The 21,203-nt window shown below is 34.7% G+C and overlaps 1 protein-coding gene and 1 pseudogene across 2 annotated transcripts; both read left to right on the top strand.

Moving 5' to 3' along the window:
- The first annotated feature begins 479 nt into the window (after positions 1-479).
- LOC122279752 (aspartic proteinase-like) lies at positions 480-7,251 on the top strand. 2 transcript variants are annotated; one of them, XM_043090560.1, is made up of 14 exons: positions 480-643; positions 1,534-1,911; positions 2,004-2,064; positions 2,641-2,735; positions 2,824-2,936; positions 3,028-3,196; positions 3,341-3,380; positions 3,516-3,580; positions 4,109-4,222; positions 4,354-4,418; positions 5,546-5,702; positions 5,790-5,909; positions 6,741-6,829; positions 6,982-7,251. In XM_043090560.1, the coding sequence occupies exons 2-14, from the start codon at positions 1,540-1,542 to the stop codon at positions 7,064-7,066; spliced, it is 1,545 nt and encodes a 514-aa protein (XP_042946494.1). In that variant the 5' UTR covers positions 480-643; positions 1,534-1,539; the 3' UTR covers positions 7,067-7,251. The 2 variants fall into 2 exon arrangements, with proteins under 2 accessions (XP_042946494.1, XP_042946493.1); XM_043090559.1 differs by having other exon boundaries at positions 480-647.
- Positions 7,252-10,134: 2,883 nt separating this feature from the next.
- LOC122278386 lies at positions 10,135-19,759 on the top strand (annotated as a pseudogene).
- Positions 19,760-21,203: the final 1,444 nt, after the last annotated feature.

Below are 21,203 nucleotides of genomic sequence, written 5' to 3'. Positions count from 1 at the left end.
TTTTACTCAGCTCCAGCCTATACAATGCCACACGTACGCCAAGCCTAGTTTTAATTTATTTTGTTTTATTTTTTTATAAGCTAATTGATTTATTCTAATTTAATTTGTCAAAAACAAAAAATTGTCCAATGCATGTTTGGACAAGACTGCCCGCCATACTTCGACGGCTACGCAGATAGGGAGGGAAGTGTCGCGTGCAAAGCTTGCGAAACTGCATGCTTCGTTGCCACGTGAGCCTTCCGTACAGCGCCAACACTCTATCCCCCGCGTCTTTTTTCCCGCCAAGTCCCAACGCTACTTCATCCTCATTCCTCACTCATCTCACGCATCTCCATGATAGTTTCATACTTCATTTTATCCACGATCGACGGCCTTAACACGCAAGTGCAGATTTGGTAACTATAAATATGCAAGCACAGGATTATACTTTTTTCGGTCCATTTCTCAATCGCCCGAATCCACGGTTAGAATTCCATCTCTATTAAAAGCTTTAACGGTCGGCATCGTTCTATCCGTTGCAGAAAAAAGCCTCAGTGATGGGACTATAGGAGACCCACCGGTTCTCTTCCTAGATTTAAATTCTCTCTTCGTCTTGCTTTGTAGTTTGCTCTTCAACTTCCCTCTCCTATGCATATGCTATTCTGTGAGTAAGTTCTTCCTTTTTATCTGTTAATGTCTCTTTTCTCCATTTATTGTGTTCTTTAATTTTGGGTATTTGTGATTGCCGGTTGTTTGATTTTGGTTTCTTGCATGAAAATCAACGTTTTCGGTTTTTGATTCAGTGTTGATCGATGTGTTCATTTTGTGTTTGTAGAATTTACATTTAAGTTAGCCATTTCTGTTTGAAGGTGGTTGTTCTTGTAGCTGTAGGGCTTATTTGCGACACTTTTCCTTATCAGCCTGGTTTGTTGGTGAGATAATGACGGACAATCAAGTTAAACGAAGATTTGAGTTTTATTTTACATTGTTGCTTGAGCGGTATCATATGCAAACGCTGTTGTTTCATGAAAACTTTTTGAATTAACCTATACTTCGGACTTTTTTTATATTTGTTTTTATTATCTGCAAAACTTTTTTCTTTTTTAATTTAATGTGTTGATGACTTTCGCCCCTACACTTTCCGAGCATTAAATAAGCAGGCATTATGCTTGATCTGTCCCCATGTCTGTTTGTTTGGCTGCACAGAATATTGCTGGAATGATAGAAATGTATTTAGAATGAATTCATAGTATCTCTTTTCTATTCTCGTTCCAAGAATCCAAAATTGACCTGTGACAAAGCTAAAATGTTAGCATGTCTAGCTCAAATATGTTGCTGACCTTTAACTATGGCAGTATCAGGTTAAATGCCTCGTCTCATTGTCTACTACCATTTATTAGTAACCAAACACCTTTATATATATATATATATATATTCTTTCTTAACCACCCACGCTTCCTCAAAAGGTTTTTAACCCTCATGTTTATGCGTGCGTGTGCACAGCTTGTCCAGGATTTTCCTGAACTTTTGAGTTTTTTAACTTTGGACCAATAGGTAAGCATGGGATCTAACATGAAAGCAGTCCTGTTGTCTGTGTTCCTCTTGACCCTGTTGTTTTCTCTGGTCACCTCTGCTTCCAACAACGGCTTTGTTAGAATTGGGCTGAAAAAGATGAAATTGGACAAGAACAATCGGCTTGCTTCACAGCTCGAGTCCAAGGACGCAATCTCTTTGAAAGCTTCTATTAGGAAGTATCGTTTCCCTAATAATCTCGGTGACTCTGAGGACGCAGACATTGTTTTGTTAAAGAACTACTTGGATGCTCAGTACTATGGTGAAATTGGCATTGGCACTCCCCCTCAAAATTTCACTGTAATTTTCGACACTGGCAGCGCTAATCTGTGGGTCCCATCAGCTAAGTGCTATTTCTCGGTGAGCTTCTATGTTAGCGGTGAATGATTGTCAACTAGAACTTTTTGTCTGTATCGAAATTTTTATTCACGTTTTTGCATTATTGGGTGCAGGTGGCTTGTTTTTTTCATGCTAAGTACAAGTCAAGCGAATCGAGTACCTACAGGAAGAATGGTTAGTTGTTGCATCTGCACCTTAGACTCACTCATTTTGGGTTAAAATAATTTTGAGCTCTGTACAAATTAAATTAATTTATTCTAACTTTTACTATAACTCCATGGGAGGGTGATGTGAAGGTTGATATTACATCGAATTTGGTCCAGTGATGAATTAATTTATGAATTTTACAAGTTAAATTATTTTATTTTCATATTTATTGAGTTCCATGGGAGGGTGATGTGAAGGTTGACATACATCGAGGTTGGTCCACTGATGTAGGGTGAGGTTCTTTTTCATTTTTTTTTTTTTTTTTTTTTTGTTCCTCGTGTAACCGTATAAGGTAGTACCAACATTATTTTGTAAGATATTTTAGTACCATAAGCGGTGCTTTTTCTCTTGCTGGGATGGAGAACCGTGATCTTGATGAGCATTAATTTGATATTATAACACGCAGAACAGTATTTCTGTGATTTTAGTTGCAATGTCCACTTCATGATACACAGTTGCAAGGTGTGTATTGGGAAAATTTTAAATGTGGAAGTTGCAATCTTGTTTCCTTGTCTGATATACCTGGTATTGTCTATATTGCAGGGACATCTGCTGCTATCCAATATGGTACTGGTGCAATATCTGGTTTCTTTAGCTGTGACAATGTCAAAGTTGGGGACCGAGTTGTAATGAATCAGGTCCCTTGAGCATGTTTCCCTCTACATGAATTTGTATGATAGTAGTTTGATAGACTGTAATTGTACTAAATGCTTTTGATCCCTTCAGGATTTTATTGAGGCAACCAGAGAGCCTAGTCTCACATTTTTAATGGGAAAATTTGATGGTATACTAGGACTCGGATTTCAAGAGATTGCAGTTGGAAATGCTATTCCTGTGTGGTATACATGCCCATTTCTAGTTTGTTCAGTTTTCTGCTGAAAACTTTTTCTGAATATTGCCTGTATGATGAGGCACATGCCTGCCTTACAGGGACAACATGGTTGAACAAGGTCTTGTCCAAGAACCGGTATTTTCATTCTGGCTCAACCGTAATGCAGAGGAAGAAGAAGGGGGTGAAATCGTCTTTGGTGGGGTAGATAAAAATCATTACAAGGGCAAGCACACATATGTTCCTGTGAAACAGAAAGGTTATTGGCTGGTAGGTTGTCCAGAAGCTTTATCTTGTGAAATGTTCAAAATTTTCTCTCTTTTCCCCTTAATTATCTTCTCCTTTTGTTCTCTTACTTATCAAAAAAAAAAAAATTATCTTCTCCTTTTGATCACTGACATTTCCTTTTGATAGTTTGACATGGGAGATGTTCTTATAGATGATAAACCAACCGGTACGTTCATTCATGATACCTAGTACAGTTCTTAATGAGGAAGACAAGAGCATATTTAGAAACCAAGGAAGATTTAAATATCACATGATTGTATCTGTTGATTTTGTGGGTCTACTTTATAATACTGCCATGCAGGATATTGTGCTGGAGGTTGTTCCGCCATTGCAGATTCTGGCACTTCCCTGCTGGCAGGTCCAACGGTATGCATCTTCGTAATGCTTTAAGCAACTTTGATTTAGCGTTTATCCATCCCATGTATGTTGTATGGTTATTGATTTCTGCTCTTCAAAGTCATTTTTGGGTTGAACTTTGGTTGGGGCTAAAATTGAAAGCTCCTCCTTCTTCTTCTTCTCCTCTTCTTCTTCTTTTTTTAATCTGTTTTGGTGTGGGATGGTAATACCTTTTAAATTCAAGATGGAACAAAACTGAAATGAGAATAAGAAACAACTGAGACATTCCATTAATATGTTCTTGTCCATGCATCCTTTAACCAACCTGCTATTGTGGCAACCATCAAAAGTGAGCTACGATTGATATATACAGCATCATGCTTGTGATATGCTTCAGTAAGCTATGATTAATACATTATTTCGCTGACCTGTATTAATGAAACGTTTTTTATATAGCCCATACGTTTCTGGCATTTTAAACATCAATTTTGCTGTCCTAAAGGCTTGTATTATTATACGTGCTCTTCTGCATCAAATATATGGTGGTTTTTCTTGCAGACTGTGATTACCATGATAAATCATGCAATAGGAGCCTCTGGAGTTGTTAGTCAGCAGTGCAAGGCAATTGTCGAGCAGTATGGACAAACCATTATTGATTTGCTTTTAGCCGAGGTAAATACTTGCGTTTTATTATGTTCCGATTTATGTTTCCCTATCAGATAAAATTTATGTACCTCTTTGCAGAATATTCCTGTTATTCCACTATTGAACTGATTTCCAGCTTTCATATTTCTATATAACAGGAAAACCCAAAGAAGATCTGCTCCCAGATTGGCTTGTGCTCCTTTGATGGTTCCCGTGGTGTTAGGTCGAATCAATTCTTATAATCTTTTGGCTTTTCAATATTCTCTGCAATGCTTTTATAATTATCCCTATTGATAATTTTAATTCCATTACCTGTTACCTGCTGCATCGTGCACTTTTGGTGGTACCCATGTTCAGTGGCGGAACCAGGAATTTTTCTGATGGGGGCCAAATTTTCTAGTGTGCGACACATTGAAATTTAAAAATCATAAAAACATATAAATATATGTAAAATTAGATCTCGGTAATTTGCAATATACACGAAAAAATAAAACTCTAAAAATAAAACATTTTAATATATGTTTCAAATTTTTGACAATAATGTTTCATAAAATAATATTCATCTATTATTATTTTTATAATAAAATATTTAAAATTTATTTATTTCGTATAAACTATCAAGTGATCTTTTAGAATGTCATCTTTCATTCTAGTATATATATAAGCTAGTTTATTAAGTTTCATGTAAACTCTAGATATTTTCATGTCACATTAAGCATATAATACTATAATAGAGACTTTATATAAGATTTTTCTTGCTCAATGAAGTATAGAGGATAAAACCTCTCAACTATTTTCCATATAGATCATCAACCTTAAATGATTTTTCTTGTATTTTTACTTTGGATTCCAAATTAAGAAGCCTAATATTGTATTACCTAATATTGTATAATAAAAAACTTTGGAATCCATATTAATAAGTGTATTATTTCTCCTAAATTTAGTTTTGATTTAATTTTGGTGAGATCACACTCTTGAAAATAAATAATATATAGGAATTATACAAAATTTTAAGACTATAAGAAAAAATTTGAAGAAACATTTCTAAGTATATTAAAATTTTATAAGAGGATAGAGAAATTATAAATTTTTTTGTAGGGGCCATTTTCTATGTTTATAAAATAATGATTAAAAACTAAGGTATATTCTGAGCACAAAAGATTCTGTTGACATAGTTCTTGTATTTTTGTTACGCTCTTGCGATGCTTATGGTTATTCCTGGTTTTCTTTTTTTCATTTTGTTTGGGGTAAAATTCATACACATTTTGATTTTATTTATTTATTTATAATACTTACCTGGACTTGATTGTTAGATGATGAACCTGTTGGTTTGTGAATGGCTTTGCACAGTATGGGCATTGAGACTGTAGTGGATGAGAGCAGCAGCAAAGTTTCTAGTGGAATTCGTAATGCTATGTGCCCTGCTTGTGAGATGGCTGTTGCTTGGATGCAAAACCAGCTAAAGCAGAATCAAACACTAGATCGAATATTAGACTATGTAAATGAGGTGAATTATGCCTATACTACTGCATTCAATATACCATGAGGACTTTGCTGCTCATGCTTGCTTGACACACGTCTGATGATCCCACAGCTTTGTGATCGGATGCCAAGTCCAATGGGAGAGTCTGCTGTGGACTGTGGACATATTTCTTCCATGCCTAGTGTTTCCTTCACAATTGGCGGAAAGATTTTCCACCTTGCTCCTGAGGAGGTAAGATGTCATCCCAACTCTTGCAATTTAGTTGGATTCTGAATTGGTTTTTTAATTAGGTAGTGTTTTACACATTCATATGGTTTGATAAAGATGAATCTCAACAATAATATGAGGCATTCTACTCGATAGCATAGTTGTTATTGTTCTTCTTCTTCTTCTTCTTCTTTTCAGTCTTGCATTTGTGACCTTGATATTATGTTTCTAGCACAGAACAGGCTTTCTTGACTTTTGAACCAAGGTATTGGCTCAACCCATCATTGCCAAGATAATTTGTTTGCCCTAAAAGAATGCTTCTTTTGGGTAACTAGCTTTCAATCACACGTTTGTCATGAGGACTTGTCCAAAGCGATGCCATCTTGTTATTGATATACCATCTAGTAAGAATCTAGTATTAATGTTTCTTAGACCCCGTATCTTTGGTCATATTTGAGCGTTTTAAGCTAATAATTTTATTGGAAAACACTTACTAATTGTAAGAGTTCAAAAACTTTAAAAATGGTGACTAATTGCTTCTTAGTTTTTTTTACCTATCAACGGTTCTATTTATGTAGTAAACTAGATAACGGCAACAGAAGCAAAAATCAGGCAAGCAAGAGGCAAACAAATAGTTGTATATGTTATTTAAGATTGCTTTGTATCCATTGTCCCAATAAGATGCCAATTGATACCAGGCATTTTTTTTTTCTCTAAGCAACTGCGATCATGCATTTTGTTTCACATTCAAATTCAACTTGGATTTGACCCTTACGCTATCATTTCATGAATACATGAGTACTAGAATGTCATCTTTCTGATATCAACTTTTGTGAATGCTGTCTTCACTTTCAGTATATACTCAAGGTGGGCGAGGGTCCTGCTGCTCAGTGCATCAGCGGCTTTATTGCTTTGGATGTGCCTCCTCCTCGTGGACCTCTCTGGTATATTTCCATTTATGTCTAACTCCACCCATTTTTTTTTTTTTTTTTTTCCCTTTATACCTATTGTGTCAACATTCCATATTCGAGCATCTGCTCATGGTGATACTTCTGGTTTGATGATTCTCACTATAAAGGGCAATTGTGCAATGCAGGATCCTGGGTGATGTCTTCATGGGTCGCTACCATACCGTCTTTGATTCCGGCAAACTGAGAGTTGGATTTGCAGAGGCAGTATAAAGAAGCTACTCCATTCCATCATCCTTATCTATTCCTGTTCACCTTCATAAACTTGACAAAGTGCAATGGTGGAAGTTAAGCTGCTTGTATATATTTGTTACGTGTATTTGAATATTTTACTAATGTGTAATGAAAATAAGAATACAAAAATGTGCAAAATGAGGGCTGAGGAGTTTCTTCTGTTATTTTGCTGGTTCGGACTTTAAAATGCCCCTCAGAGAGCTTCCCGTGCTTGTGTAGAATGTTGCTACCAAGTTTTGGTTTCTTGCCTCTCAGCAGTAAGTTGCCTTTCATCTTACGCTGGAACAGGGCCACCATTTCATTCAAGCCTGGGTCAATCGAAACGATCACGCTTCATGCTAAGATTTTGTGTAGCGCGCACAAGCTAGGTTTACAATCCTCTCGGAAATGTCTATTAGCAGATCAATGGTGTCTAGGTGATGGAAAGTTTTCACTTATTGTCTGCGGAAGTGTGTGAATAAATTGCAGAAATTAGGTTTTACGGAAGCGCACAATTTCTAAGGAATCAAAGCTTGACATTTTGGTCCCAACATCAGCGGGTAATTAATTTGGCTCTTCAAATGTGCATGCTTTTAGCGTGGTGGCAATTCTGAGTTGAAGTGAGTATTTGGTGGTTAAACTGTCTTTAATTGGTAGATGTCGATGTATTCAGTGCTTGGGAATGGGGACTCAATCGGTTCAAAGCTCTTAACAAAAACCATGATGAATCAAGCGCTAAAAAGAGTCGAACCATAAACGTACTAGCTCCTCTTCATATGCACATAGATGATCCTATATATCTACTAAAAAATGATAGGATATATATAGATACCAGAAATGAAGACCAGTGGGTAGATAATGCTTCAATCAGCTTACGTCTAGATGTTGAATTGAACTGAGATGAATTGAGTTATTTATGAATAACAGGAAGTTGAGATGTTGGAGTGAGTTTTGTGGAATTCACTTAATATAAGTTTAGATGTGTTTGAATATTAAGATGAATTAATATATTTATAAAAAGTTAAAAAAAAGTTATAGATTTAACATAAAAAGATGTGTTGAATTAAAAAAAAATTATACGTTTCACTTATAAAGAGTTCACACCATCATCTAATGAGATTGCATTCAGTCTCTTGAAAACATCCCTAATTAATTAACCAGCATGAAAATGGCCCACTTTTCTCTTGCCGAGCAAGGTAGTTCGCTTTTGCGGCTACATTTGTGGGCCAACTTAATACCTAAATGAGTTTTGCTACATACAAGCACAGTTGAGCACTAATCTGTGCACCAATACTGATTTATTTATATTGAAGATTTAAATTAACACTTTTTTTAATAAAATCTATTTTTTGATCAATCACATCACATTGGTACACAGATTAGTGCACAATTGTGCTTGCAACTATATTTTTCCTACCTAAATGGGATGTGCTTAATAACCTCAAAAATGTGTTATTTTGCCAAAGAATAAAAATAGCACCCTATTTTGTTATTGCGGAAAAAATAGCAAGCTTACCGAATACCTAATTAGTCAGTGCTTGATAACCTCAACTTGCACCTCAAATGTAGTGTTCTTTGGTAAAGCACAAGATTCCATTGATTCATAAAAAAAGAAAAAAGAAAAAAAATGCTCCTAGCCCACCATGAAAAGCTCTCTCTCTCTCTCTCTCTCTCTCTCTCTCTCTCTCTCTCTCTCTCTCTCTCCACTTGGTTTGCGACATTATATATGGCAGACGTGGATATGGTGCTTTTTTTCTAATGGTTTTGGTCGTAAGCCCTGACTTGAACTAACAAACTCCAAGAATTTTATGCTCAGTGTTAGCAGTACCTCAAGTAGTATTGAACTATTATTTCTTTTCCTATACATGGTGGAGACTAATGTCGCGCCTATCTATCTAGATTGGTGTACGTCGCCCATGCATAGATGCTCCAATCGGACTGATGATCAGTTGAAATTATTTAAAAAGATAGTAGTACGCTACATTATTGGCGCTTTCTTGTTTCCTATATTTCTTTAGTAATTGGGTTTCACCCATCCTCTCCTTTGACGTAAAGATTCAAGTTTCTTCAATTGCTTGATTAATCTTTAAAACTCGTGAAAAATAAAAGCTTGCAAACCAATAACTTGGATCATTTTTTTTTTTTTTGGAAATAAGGTACAAACCCTATGGTCTTTAATGTTCAATCACTCGAATTTAAAGGTTTCGATAATAGTAATACTATAAACCATACTCATATCTTATTGATCTTATTTCAGTTTATAAAATGTGATACTCTCATCGCTCTTGAATCAATATCCTTTAATTTTTTAAAGAAAAAATCTAAAAGTTGATGGACAATGCCACCTCATCATAGTAGGATGAGAGTAAAATGACAATATAATATGTAGAACTTTTCCTAATCCCATAATACTTTGAGAGTTATTCCATCGATCAATATGATAAGTCCTATTCTATTTCCAAATTGCAATTCTATTATCATTTTACCAATTAATCAAAGGGCTAGCTAGCTCCACTGAATTAGAGAGTAGGATCCAACACCACTCTCGAAACCTATTAAAACAACCACCTTAATTTGTCACTAAGCTGTATTACAACATTAATCCCAAAAGATCAAATCATCAGTGCATGGATACATGAATTAATTAGCGTGACAATGTTACTTAATTCTTACCCATTATTCGCACTAATACGGTACTGGTACATATATATATAGTGCAAGTGGTGTTGACTCATTAATCACGCTACTCACACATGAAGATTCCAACGTTTATTATATACCAGAAAGCAAAATGGGAATTTCCTCTCGACCTTGACCATGAAGAAATAGAAAAATAATGGACCTTTTATTTTTCTTAATTACTAGGAAAATAATATAGGCCTTAATTCCAAGTGTCCGGACATGTAGTGGTTTCCACACTCGAAGCTGACTCAGTTTTCAAGTACTGTACTTGGTGTCTCACGCTCAATCATCTGCTCACATATATAAACATGCACCCTTCTATATATATGTGAAATGCATGTCATCTTATCACCCGAAAGCTACTCACTTCTAATTTTATGGTCCTAATGAGGTCATAATTGAGGTTGTAATTCATGATGCTTCCATCGTTACCAGCCAAGGATCAGCTCATAGCCATGGCCACCCCATTAATGATGTTGCCAAGCCATCCCAACCATCCATCTTGACCAGGCTGCATGCAAGCTACTACAGAATAAGCCTCTCTCCTGGTGCCCAAGCTTTACCATGGAAGATGTTAAGTGACTCTGCAAGTGACACTCAACAAGCACCCCTGCATGTAATCCACAAGCTGCCTTCAACAGTTTTTCTTTTCCTATGGTGTCTTGCGCTTCTAACTCTGCTAACTCTCACTCTATACATTCTGAGATGCTTCTTTCACTTTCCCATGGTGAAGGCAGAGTTTTTGCACCATGTAGGAGTGAACTTCTTTTATGTTCCTTGGTTTTCATGGCTTCTCATGCTTCAGTCATCGCCATTAATCAGTCCAGAGAATGCTACCTACCAAGTTCTTTGGTTTGTTTTCTCAGTTCCTGTCATCGTGCTCGACGCAAAGATATACGGACAGTGGCTCACGACTGAGAAGCGGTTTCTGTCAAAGATGGCAAATCCAACAAGCCATTTCTCGGTGTTGGGAAACTTGGTAGGTGCCCGAGCAGCCGCACAGATGGGATGGAAAGAGAGTGCGATTTTAATGTTCTCATTAGGCATGCATGGCACATTATTTTGTACTCTTTGTTACGCTGTATCAGCGTGTATCCGGTGGGAATCATTTTCCGGTAATGCTGCAGCCGGCTTTCTTGATCTTGTTCTTTGCCACACCAAGCATGGCAAGTTTAGCTTGGAGCTCCATTTCAGGAGCTTTTGATACACCATCAAAGTTGCTCTTCTTTCTCACTCTATTCCTCTTCATGTCTTTGGTAAGTTCGATCCTTTTTCATAAATTAGCATTGCAAAATGCTATCTATCATCCTTTCAATCATTATACTTTCATTATTATTTGATGAAAAAATATGGTTGTAAGCGATTATGTACACAAATATGTATATTTATCTAACGTGATTGGTCAGAAATTCAAATTTTAATGAAAAGACATAAAATTGGCAGATACAGGAACTAATCTGTTAGAGTTAATCTGTTAGAGTTCTATTTAGAGTGACATTCTTACCTATCAAATTTTGATAAGATTTTATCTATTAAGAAGTTTAAATTTAAATTTAAACTAAGAGATTAGGAGTTTCATTTTGAACAATTAGTAATGGATAAGCACTAGCCTATTCTTTGATGGGAGGAATAGTTCAAGTCTAACTCTGTTAGAGGGTCCCTAGCCTAGCCTAGCCTATAAATAAAGGGCATGTGTACACCACTAGTACGGCAATCAAAAGGCATATGCCAGAAGATTCTCTTCCTACTCAGATATTTCTTTCTCTTTAAGTGGGTTTTCTTTAGGCTCTTGCTCAAATATTGAATCATCATCACAAGAGGTATGCAATTTATTATTTTCATTGCTATCTATTATGTGCTTTATTATTCGGACATGTGGTATCAGAGCTACCTTCATGCCTGTTGATTCAGATTTTTGAGATATATGTATTTTCTTGTTTGAGCATGAAAATATAATATTATCGTGTTTTCTTTGTGAGATCAAATTTGGTTTGATATAAGAAATTTTATGGCTTTTTACTGTGGGAGCATGAATGCGTACAGTTTAAGATGGTTTTGTCTAAGAGATTGAAACTTAAGTGGGATCATTGTGACCCTTCAAACTTTATTAAAAACCTTGAAGTTCTGTTTAAGAAAGAAGAATCTTTCTTAGAAACTTACTTAATAATATTATTCATTTCTACGATAAAATTTAAAGCATTGATTGGCATTGTTTATATTAAAAAAAAAAAAAATATGAACCTCAACTACGGATTTACTTTTAGTTTGTTTTGGTTTTCTATCAATTTTGGCCTTATTAGGCTTTTAATGACTTATTAGGCCTTTCGGCCTTTTAAATTTTCTTGGCCTTATTAGGCTTTTGGCTTTTAAGAAAGATTTGCCCTTATTAAAAGGCACACTATAGAGGCCAACTTTCGGAATAAGCTATATGTTTAGTAAGTATTGATCCACACAAAATAATTTTGACTAGCCCAATTTAAAGGAATTTAAATAATATTTTATTATTTTCAAAAAAAAAAGTTTTATTCCTAAGCTTGTTTTTGGATTGTTTGTTAATTGTATTAATTTTTGGTGGATCAATATATATTCTTTTTCCTATGGTAAGATGCTAGAGGTTATTATTATTTGAAATATTTTGGGAGTAGCCAAAGCATCCTTATCTATTGAAAAATAATTATATAAGGCCAATTATCGGAGTATTTTGGGAGTAGCCAAAACATCCTAATTTATAACGATAATCATATAAAATTTTAACTTCATAAAGATATATTAGCATTTGTGTTGTTATTAAATCATTATTTTAGTGACCTGGCCCAAAATGGAGGTTATTATTTTGTGGTTTAATTAGAAAAAGATAGATGATTTCATGTTGGTGGTAGATTTTCCCATGCCCAAAAGGTATGGAGAATTTATTCATTAACATTGAATTATTCAAGTCTTATTATTTAGATATTTAGTAAATTTTTATGTGATGCAACCACTATTTATAGTTGGTTAAAATTTACTATTGGTTAAATTGACATTGGTTGATTTAAATAATGTTAAAATTCATAGCATTAAAGTTTTTCTTGGTTATTGTAGCTTTAACATTTCCCACTTCACATTTTGATGATATTATTCGTATTCCAATGCTAAATAGTGATAATTTCTCTGTTTGGAAAGAGAATATTCTTCTAAAATTGGGGTGCTTAAAGCTTGATCGAACCATCCACCCTCACGGAATCAAGTATGCCAGCACAGATTTCTAAAAAAGAACGGTAAGAGCGATCTAATCACTTATGTTTGTTGTTTATGAAATCTCACATCAATAAGAGCATTCGGGGTTCTATCCCTGAAACTGATAAGGCTAAAGCATTCCTGAAGGTTATTGAGGAATAATTTGTTCACTCTGACAAGATTTTAGCCAACACCCTTATGAAGAGACTATCAAGTAAGACTTTCGATAGTACTAAAGGTGTGCGTGAGCACATGATGCCAATGAGGGACATTGCAACTAGCTCAACTTAAGTTCCTAAAGATGGAGATCTTTGAGTCATTCTTGGTACATTTCATTCTGAATTCTCTCTCTTTTGAATATAGTCCTTTCAAAATATCTTACAATACACGTAAGGATAAATGGTCAGTTAATAAATTATTAACCATGTGTGTTCAAAAAGAGGAGAGATTGAAAAATGAGAGGCTTGAAAGTGTTCATATGGCCATTCGTACTAATGAAAAGACCAATAAAGACAAGGATGCTTAACTGCATAAGCATAAGGTGTCATTTAAGAAAAATGGCAATAAGGATTCTTGTTTCTTTTGTAAAAAGAAAAGGCATATGAAGAAAGATTGCCAAAAGTTTAAAAGATGGCTTAAAAAGAAGGTGATCTCCTATCTCTAGGGTGTCATGAATCATTTTTTGTAGAAGCTCCCCGAAACATATGGTGGATTGATTCTAGTTTTACAATCCATATTGTTAATACCATGCAGGGATTTCTCAAAACAAAGAAGTTGAAACCAAATAAACATTATGTCTATTCAGGAAATAAGATGCGTTCACAAGTAGAGGCTGTTAGGATCTTTAGATTGTTTTTAAAAACTAGTTTTGTTTTAGACCTTGAAAATGTATTTTTTATTCCTAATTTTTCTAGAAATTTGGTTCAATTTCAAAGTTGATTGAGATTGACTTTGAGTTTAGATTGGTTAATTCTACTTTCAGCATTTTTAAGAATAATGTTTACATTGGTGGTGGAATAAAAGTTGATGGTTTATTTAAATTTGAGTTAGATCCCAATTTTAAGAATAATTATTTATCCTTGCATATTGATGTTGGTATTAAATGGAGCATCATAAATGAGAACCCATTCATGTTCTGGCATAGGAGATTGGGACATATCTCCATAGAAAGAATTAAAAGGTTGGTGAATGATTGAATTTTACAAACTCTTGATTTTACTGATTTTAGGACTTGTGTGTACTGCATAAAAGGAAAGCAGACCAACAAGACCACTAAAGGTGCCACAAGGAGTTCAAGTATTTTAAAAATCATACACACTGATATCTGTGGACCTTTCCCTACTCCCTGTCTAAATGGTCAAAGATATTTTATTTCCTTCATTGATGACCATACAAGGTATATGTATCTCTACCTTCAAAATGAAAAGGTTGAAGCACTAGATGTTTTCAAAACCTATAAATTTGAAGTAGATAAATAAAAGGAAAATAAAATCAAGATCGTAAAATCTAATAGGGAAGGTGAGTATTATGGTATGTACACAGAAAATGGACAAATGATGGGTCCATTTGCAAAATTCCTCAAAGAAGAGGGCATTATTGCACATTACACAATGCTTGGCACATCACAACAAAATGGTGTAGTTGAAAGGAAGAATTGCACGTTTATGGATATGGTAAGAAGCATGATTAGTAATTCTAAACTACCATTATTCTTGTGAAATGAAGCCTTGAAAACTATGTGTATATCTTGAACAGAGTTCCATCCAAGGTTGTCTCTACAACACCTTTTAAGTTATGGACTGGATGAAAACCAAGTTTGAGTCATTTACATGTATGGGGTTGTCCTATTGAAATGAGGATTTGTAATCCTCACATAAAGAAATTGGACCCAAGAACAATAAGTGGTTTTTTCATTGGCTATCCGGTAAATTCCAAAGGTTTCAAGTTTTATTATCCTTTAAATAGTCCTAGAATTGTTGAGAGCAGAAATGTCAAATTCCTTGAGGATGCTGAACCTAGTGGGAGTGCTTATCCCCGTAAGTTATAATTTGAAGAAGCACAAGAGCAGATTAAAACTCCTTCATATGAAGGACGTATGATTATGCTAAGAGAAGATCAAATTGATTACTCTGAACAACAATTATTTCAAGAACAGTCTACTCATGAAGAACAGGTTCAAGCAGAACCTACTCCTAGTTTACAAACTATAGAGGAAGTAGTATTAAGGAGATCTTCAAGAGTAAGGAGGCCAACATTTTCTAATGACTATATGGTTTACCTTCAAGAATCTAACTATGTTGGACCCAAGGAAGATCTAAGATCGTTTTCAGAGGCCATGAGTGGAGATAATTCCACATCTTGGTATGATGCCATGAAAGATGAGATGGAATCCATGGCTAAAAATCAAGTCTGGGATCTCGTTGACTTACCTAATGGAACAGAGTTTATAAAACCAAAATGGATGCTTCTGGTAATGTTGAACAACGTAAAACCAGACTTATAGCTAAAGGATTTACTCAAAAGGAATACATTGACTACCATGAAACTTTCTCTCTAGTTTCTAAGAAGGATTCATTTAGAATAGTCATGGCATTAGTATCTCATTTTGATCTATAATTACATAAGATGGATGTGAAAACAATATTCTTAAATGGGGATCTTGACTATGAGGTATGTATGTTACAACCTGAGGGTTTTAAAGAAAGCAGTCAGAAAGTTTGCAAATTAAAGAAATCCATATATAGACTTAAATAGGCCTCCCGCCAGTGGTATATAAAGTTTAACAAGGTTATTAACTCATTTAGATTTATTGAGAACCTTGTTGATCAATGCATATACCTTAAAGGTAAGTGGGAGTAAATTTATTTTCTTATTCTTATATGTAGATGATATTTTGTTTGCAAGTAGTGATTTAGACTTGCTTTATGACACCAAGCAGTTTCTTTCTCAAAACTTTGAAATGAAGGATTTAGGTGAAACCTCTTATGTCATTGGCATAGAGATTCACAGAAACAGGGAACAAAAAATTTTGAGATTGTCTCAAATGGCCTACCTTGAAAGAGTTTTGGAGAGATTCAACATGAAGAGCTGTAAGGCTTCGATGGCACCTATTGTCAAAAGGGATGCATTTAGTAAAATCCAATGCCCTTAAAATGCATTGGAGCAGGAGCAAGAGCAGATGAAAGGGATAATGCATGCATTTGCAATAAGAAGCCTAATATATGCACAAGTCTGCACTAGACCTGACATTGGCTTTGCAGTGGGATTATTGAGTCTATATCAAAGTAACCCAGGATTTGGTCATTAAAGTTCTACGGTATTTACAAGGAATCAAGTATTACAGATTGACCTATAGACACATTGACCGATTAGATGTGGTTGGTTATTCAGACTCAGATTTTGCTAGATTTGTAGGCACCAGAAAATCTACTTCAGGATATATTTTTCTACTTGCTGGGGCGCTATATCTCGGGAGAGTTGTAAGCAAACTATTGTTGCTACGTCTACTTTGGAGGCAGAATTCATAATATGCTATGAAGCTACTACACATGCATTATGGTTGAGGAATTTTCTTAGTGGTCTTAAGATTGTTAATTTAGTAGAGAGCCTCCTAAAGATTTTCTATGATAATACTGCTGCAGTTTTATTCTCCAAAAACAATAAAAGCATTAGCAGAAGCATATAGACATCAAGTACCTCAGTGTTAGAGAGAGCATTAAAAGGAATGAGTTATTTATTGAGCATATAAGTACTAAGTTGATGATTGCAGATCCCATGACCAAAGGCTTACCAGTACTACATTTCAAAGGTCATGTGGAAAATATGAGATTTGTCAACTTATTTTATGTTTAGTTTCTCTTTATTTGGTCTATAGACATACAATATTTATTTTATTTTAGAGAATAAAGTTGTTTTGTGCATATTATTTTTATCCACGAGGATTATGTAAAGTAGGACCTGAATGACGTATTGGAAGTTAATCGATAAAGTTATTTGCTCATATGGTACTTATTTAAGGGATATTGTACATGTGATACATGGAAGGGATGGCTTAGCTTTATAAAAGCTTTACCATCATGATTGTGTATAATATTCTTTATTTGAGTGGGGGTGTTCTATAACTAGTTGAAATAAACAATGTTTGGCCATATTAGTTTTCTAATCACCCTATATAGAAACTTGTGTGACATGAGGGTCAAGTGGGAGAATGTTAAAATTCTATTCAGAGTGACCCTCTTGCCTATCAAGTTTTGATAAGATTTTTATCTGTTAAGAAGATAAGATTTTATCTGTTAAGAAGTTTAAATTTAAATTTAAACTAGGGGATTAAGAGTTCATTTTGAACAACTAGTAATGAATATAAATAGAGGATCCCTTGATGGGAGGAATAGTTCAAATCTAACTCTGTTAAAGGGTCTTTAGCCCAACCTATAAATAGAGGGCATGTGTACACCATCAGTATGGCAATTAAAAGGCATAAGTTGGAAGATTCTCTTTCTACTCAGATATTTCTCTCTCTTAAAGTGGGTTTTCCTGTATAAATTCTCTTCTTGCTAATTTTTTATGGGGGTAGAAGGACAATAAAAGAAGTTACATTGGCTGTCAAGGAAAAAAGTGTGCAAGCCTACAAAGGAAGCTGGTTTGCGTATTTGGGATTTTAAAGAGGTGCAAAAGTCGCTTCAAATGAAGTTTGCTTTTCGTCTTATTTCTATCAATAATTTGTGGACTGATTTTTTCCAATCCAAGTATTCCCGTAAAACACATGTTTTAGCACAAAACAGGCAATTCATGGATTCCTGTTTTTGGAAATATATTATTTTCGTCTTATCAGAAGTAATGGATATTGTGAAGGTGTTGGTCAGGGGTGGTAATGCTTCTTTCTGGTTTAATAGATGGTTATCTTCAGGATTGCTCTCCGCTAGAGTTCAAGATATTGCTAATTTGAACTTACGTATTAGTGATTGTTGGATAAATAACTCTTGGAATATGGATCTGTTAAGGGATTTAGTTGATGCTAACATGGTGGCAGAAAATATACAACATGTTTCTATTGGAAAAAAGGGCTTGGATATAATTGTCTGGAAGCCTTCTCCTTATGGTAATTTTTCTGCTTCTACAGCTTGGGAGGCGACTTGGATTAAAGGGCAGTTATTCTCGAGTTATGGGCTGTTAGCTTTCGCTTGTGATTGTTGCTCGAGACGTCAAACGGAAAGTATCGACCATATTTTCTCCTGGGGTGAGGTTGTAGTTCAAGTTTGGTTGTTTGCTAGCACAGAAATGGGGGTCCCTTTGACACATCATTGGTATTGGAAAATCAGAGTTTTGCATTGGTTTAATTATGCCAAGAAGTCTTCCATCAAGGGAACGTTGATTGGTTTAATTCCTTATTTAATTATGTGGTGCCTTTGGAAGAGAAGATGTAAAGTGAGAATGGAGGGGAAGTCTGAAAATGCTGATCAAGTTTGGCAAGCTATTCATGTATGGAATAAATTGCCGGGTGATAATCTTTGCTCAGTCTAAAAATTCTCGGAACATGATAGAGCTATTTTTTGAGAATTTTCAGTTACAATGTTATAACATTGTTTATAAACCAGGAAAAATAGTAAATTGGTCTAAGCCCCCCGAGGGATGGTTTAAGCTTAATTGCGATGAGAGTTGTCGAGGGAATCCCGACAATACAGGAGGTGGTAGCATAATAAGAGATAGTCATGGCTTCGTAAAAGGGGCTTTCTCTACTCATTACAGACATGGCACTAATAATAGTGCGGAATTAAAGGCCATTGTGGAATGTATTCAGCTTTGTAAACGGCTTCATATGAATAATATTATTATCGAAAGCGACTCTAAAATTGTCATCGACTCGATTCGTAAAGGGATGTGTATGTTGTGGTATCTCTGAGATTTTTGAGACGATTTATGTGAGGAATTGAGGAGAATGAATTACATGGTTGAACACTAATTCCAAGAAGCAAATTTTGGGTGGATTTTTTAGCACATGAAGGAGAAAGGGGGAGGACGGAAATTTATGATAGCATTCAAAGAAGTCCTCGGCTTTTAAAAGCCATCGTCCGGATTGATTCTCTGGGCCTTCCTTCTTTTCGTATTTAACTGGGTTAGTACTTGATTTTTTGGTTGGTTGTGTGCTGGTTTTTTAGGCTTGTTTAGTTCCTTCTTAGGCCTGTTGGTTTTTTATGTTGTTTTTTATAAGCTTGTTTAGGTTGGTTTGTGGTTTTTTTCTTTAGTTGTTTGGGTTGCATTGGGGGAGTCTTTTTATTTTTGTATCTGTTAACTCTTAGAGGCTGGTTCTATAACTACGATTTTCCTCAACCACAAGTGAGAATTTTTTAATAAACTTAAAATGGAATAACTATTAGATATATGGCTACCAACTCTTAAAAAATAAAAATAAAAAAATTATTATTTTTACTATTGTCTATTCTGTACTTTATTATTCTTACACTAATCATCTCTCATTTGTTCGTGTACAGGCTTGAAGCCCAGCCCTTTTCAAGAAATCCTTGAGGAGATTCAACGTTGCATGGTGGGCTTATAATTCATTCGCGTTGACTTTTCTTGCTCTAGCCTCTGTGGAGTACGCAAAAGAGGTGAAAGGTCGCATAACTCTCTCTGTTCTGGTCTTCCTGGGCTTGACGCTGCTCACCACACTCAATAGCAATACACTTTTCAGTGAAAAGGACCCCATTCTGGTTTCGCTATTGAACTAAGGAGGACAGCAACCAGGCCAAGTGTTGCAGTCCACACAAAGACTTCAAACTAAAGCTACAGACTGCAGACAGTGAATTACGTACACAGCTCATGTTCTCTCAAAAATCTGTGGAAAGAAGACTGCCACGGGAGCAGAAATGGTAGATTGTAATGGAAATATGTATAAGTTATCACATGCTTTTGAGTAGTTCAAATGTTACAGAAAGAAATATGGCTCTGCGAGGAAATGGGAAAAAAAAAAAGGAGTAAAATCAGGATGTTAAATCCACATTTGACCGGAAAACAGAGAAATATAATCAGGACTTGGGCACATCACGAACAAAGGCAATATGTGTGGCTTCGGTTCATTAATTTAAATTTTAAATTTTAATAAAATTAAAATGTACCATTTTTTATAAGTAAAAAAAATAAAAAGTAATCAATTGGAACCATTAGAAATTACGAGGTCTCATTTTTTTTCCTTTAGAAAGATTAACGGATCCCTTCCCCTATGAGATGATTGTGTTCTTGTTGATACAAATATAATAGATTAAATCTGTCATTTTCTTTTACTTTAATCTTTTGAGATAATTGATGATTTCACATAATATCATAAGAGTCTTGATTTTAAGTCCGGAATCTACGTGTACTTTATTCTATTTAATTAAATATTACACATATTGAGCTTAATTTGTCATTTTTTATTATTTTAAAATTTTAAAACAAGTAATAATTTCACACCATATATATTCAGAAAGGGTTGATGCAGCCACCCATAAACTTCCTTTCATATTTTTTAGTTCTAGTTTAATTTTTAATTAATTTCATTTTCTTTTCAGACCGTATTGCTTTTTTAGCTGATATGAATTATTAAGAACCAAACCATTCAATTAAGAAGGTGACAAAAGTTAAATTTTTTTTAACTTGATAACATTTTGTCCCAAGGGCAAACCTCATGGAACTACGAAGATAGTCCCAGCACGTTAAGCTATATAGTTTTTTATGACACTTCTTTAAGTTTGATTTTTCTGCCTCCTGTTAGAGTACTATTTCTCGATATGATCCATATCCAGGCCAGTACGTATGTCGTATATTTGATGATCATAACAATATTCTGATTTTAGTAGGTATGGCAATTTGTGTTCGCGAGTACATGTTCATATATATCGTGTCAAGTCCTGAGCATTAAACTATATGAGTCAACCTAAACATGACCTATTTAATTAAATGAGTTAAGTCCTAAAATTATAACACGACCTATATAAATAACAAGTGACTCGATCTAAAAAGCGTAACCTGTTTAGTAATTAAATTTTATTGAATTAACTTGTTACCTGTTTTGTATATAAATGGGTTAAGTTGATTCTTATATTTATTTTTTGAACTTTGTTATTGATTATCATCCCTACATGACACCACATTTATTTTTACTTTTTTAAATTATTTTTAAATTTTTTGTTTTTATTCTTCCTAAACTAATTGAGATTTTATACTTATTATTCATATATTACATATTTGATAAGAAAAATAATAA

Source organism: Carya illinoinensis, chromosome 10, assembly GCF_018687715.1.
Source record: "Carya illinoinensis cultivar Pawnee chromosome 10, C.illinoinensisPawnee_v1, whole genome shotgun sequence".
NCBI classification, from domain to species: domain Eukaryota; kingdom Viridiplantae; phylum Streptophyta; class Magnoliopsida; order Fagales; family Juglandaceae; genus Carya; species Carya illinoinensis.
This window is presented reverse-complemented; position numbering and strand designations above follow the sequence as displayed.

Excerpts from the sequence above, each read along its gene's own strand:
- LOC122279752 (XM_043090560.1), top strand. The coding sequence starts at position 1,540 with ATGGGATCTAACATGAAAGCAGTCCTGTTGTCTGTGTTCCTCTTGACC. Across the intron at positions 3,197-3,340 it reads AACAGAAAGGTTATTGGCTG|TTTGACATGGGAGATGTTCT; the intron begins GTAGGTTGTCCA and ends TCCTTTTGATAG. Across the intron at positions 4,223-4,353 it reads TTGATTTGCTTTTAGCCGAG|GAAAACCCAAAGAAGATCTG; the intron begins GTAAATACTTGC and ends TCTATATAACAG.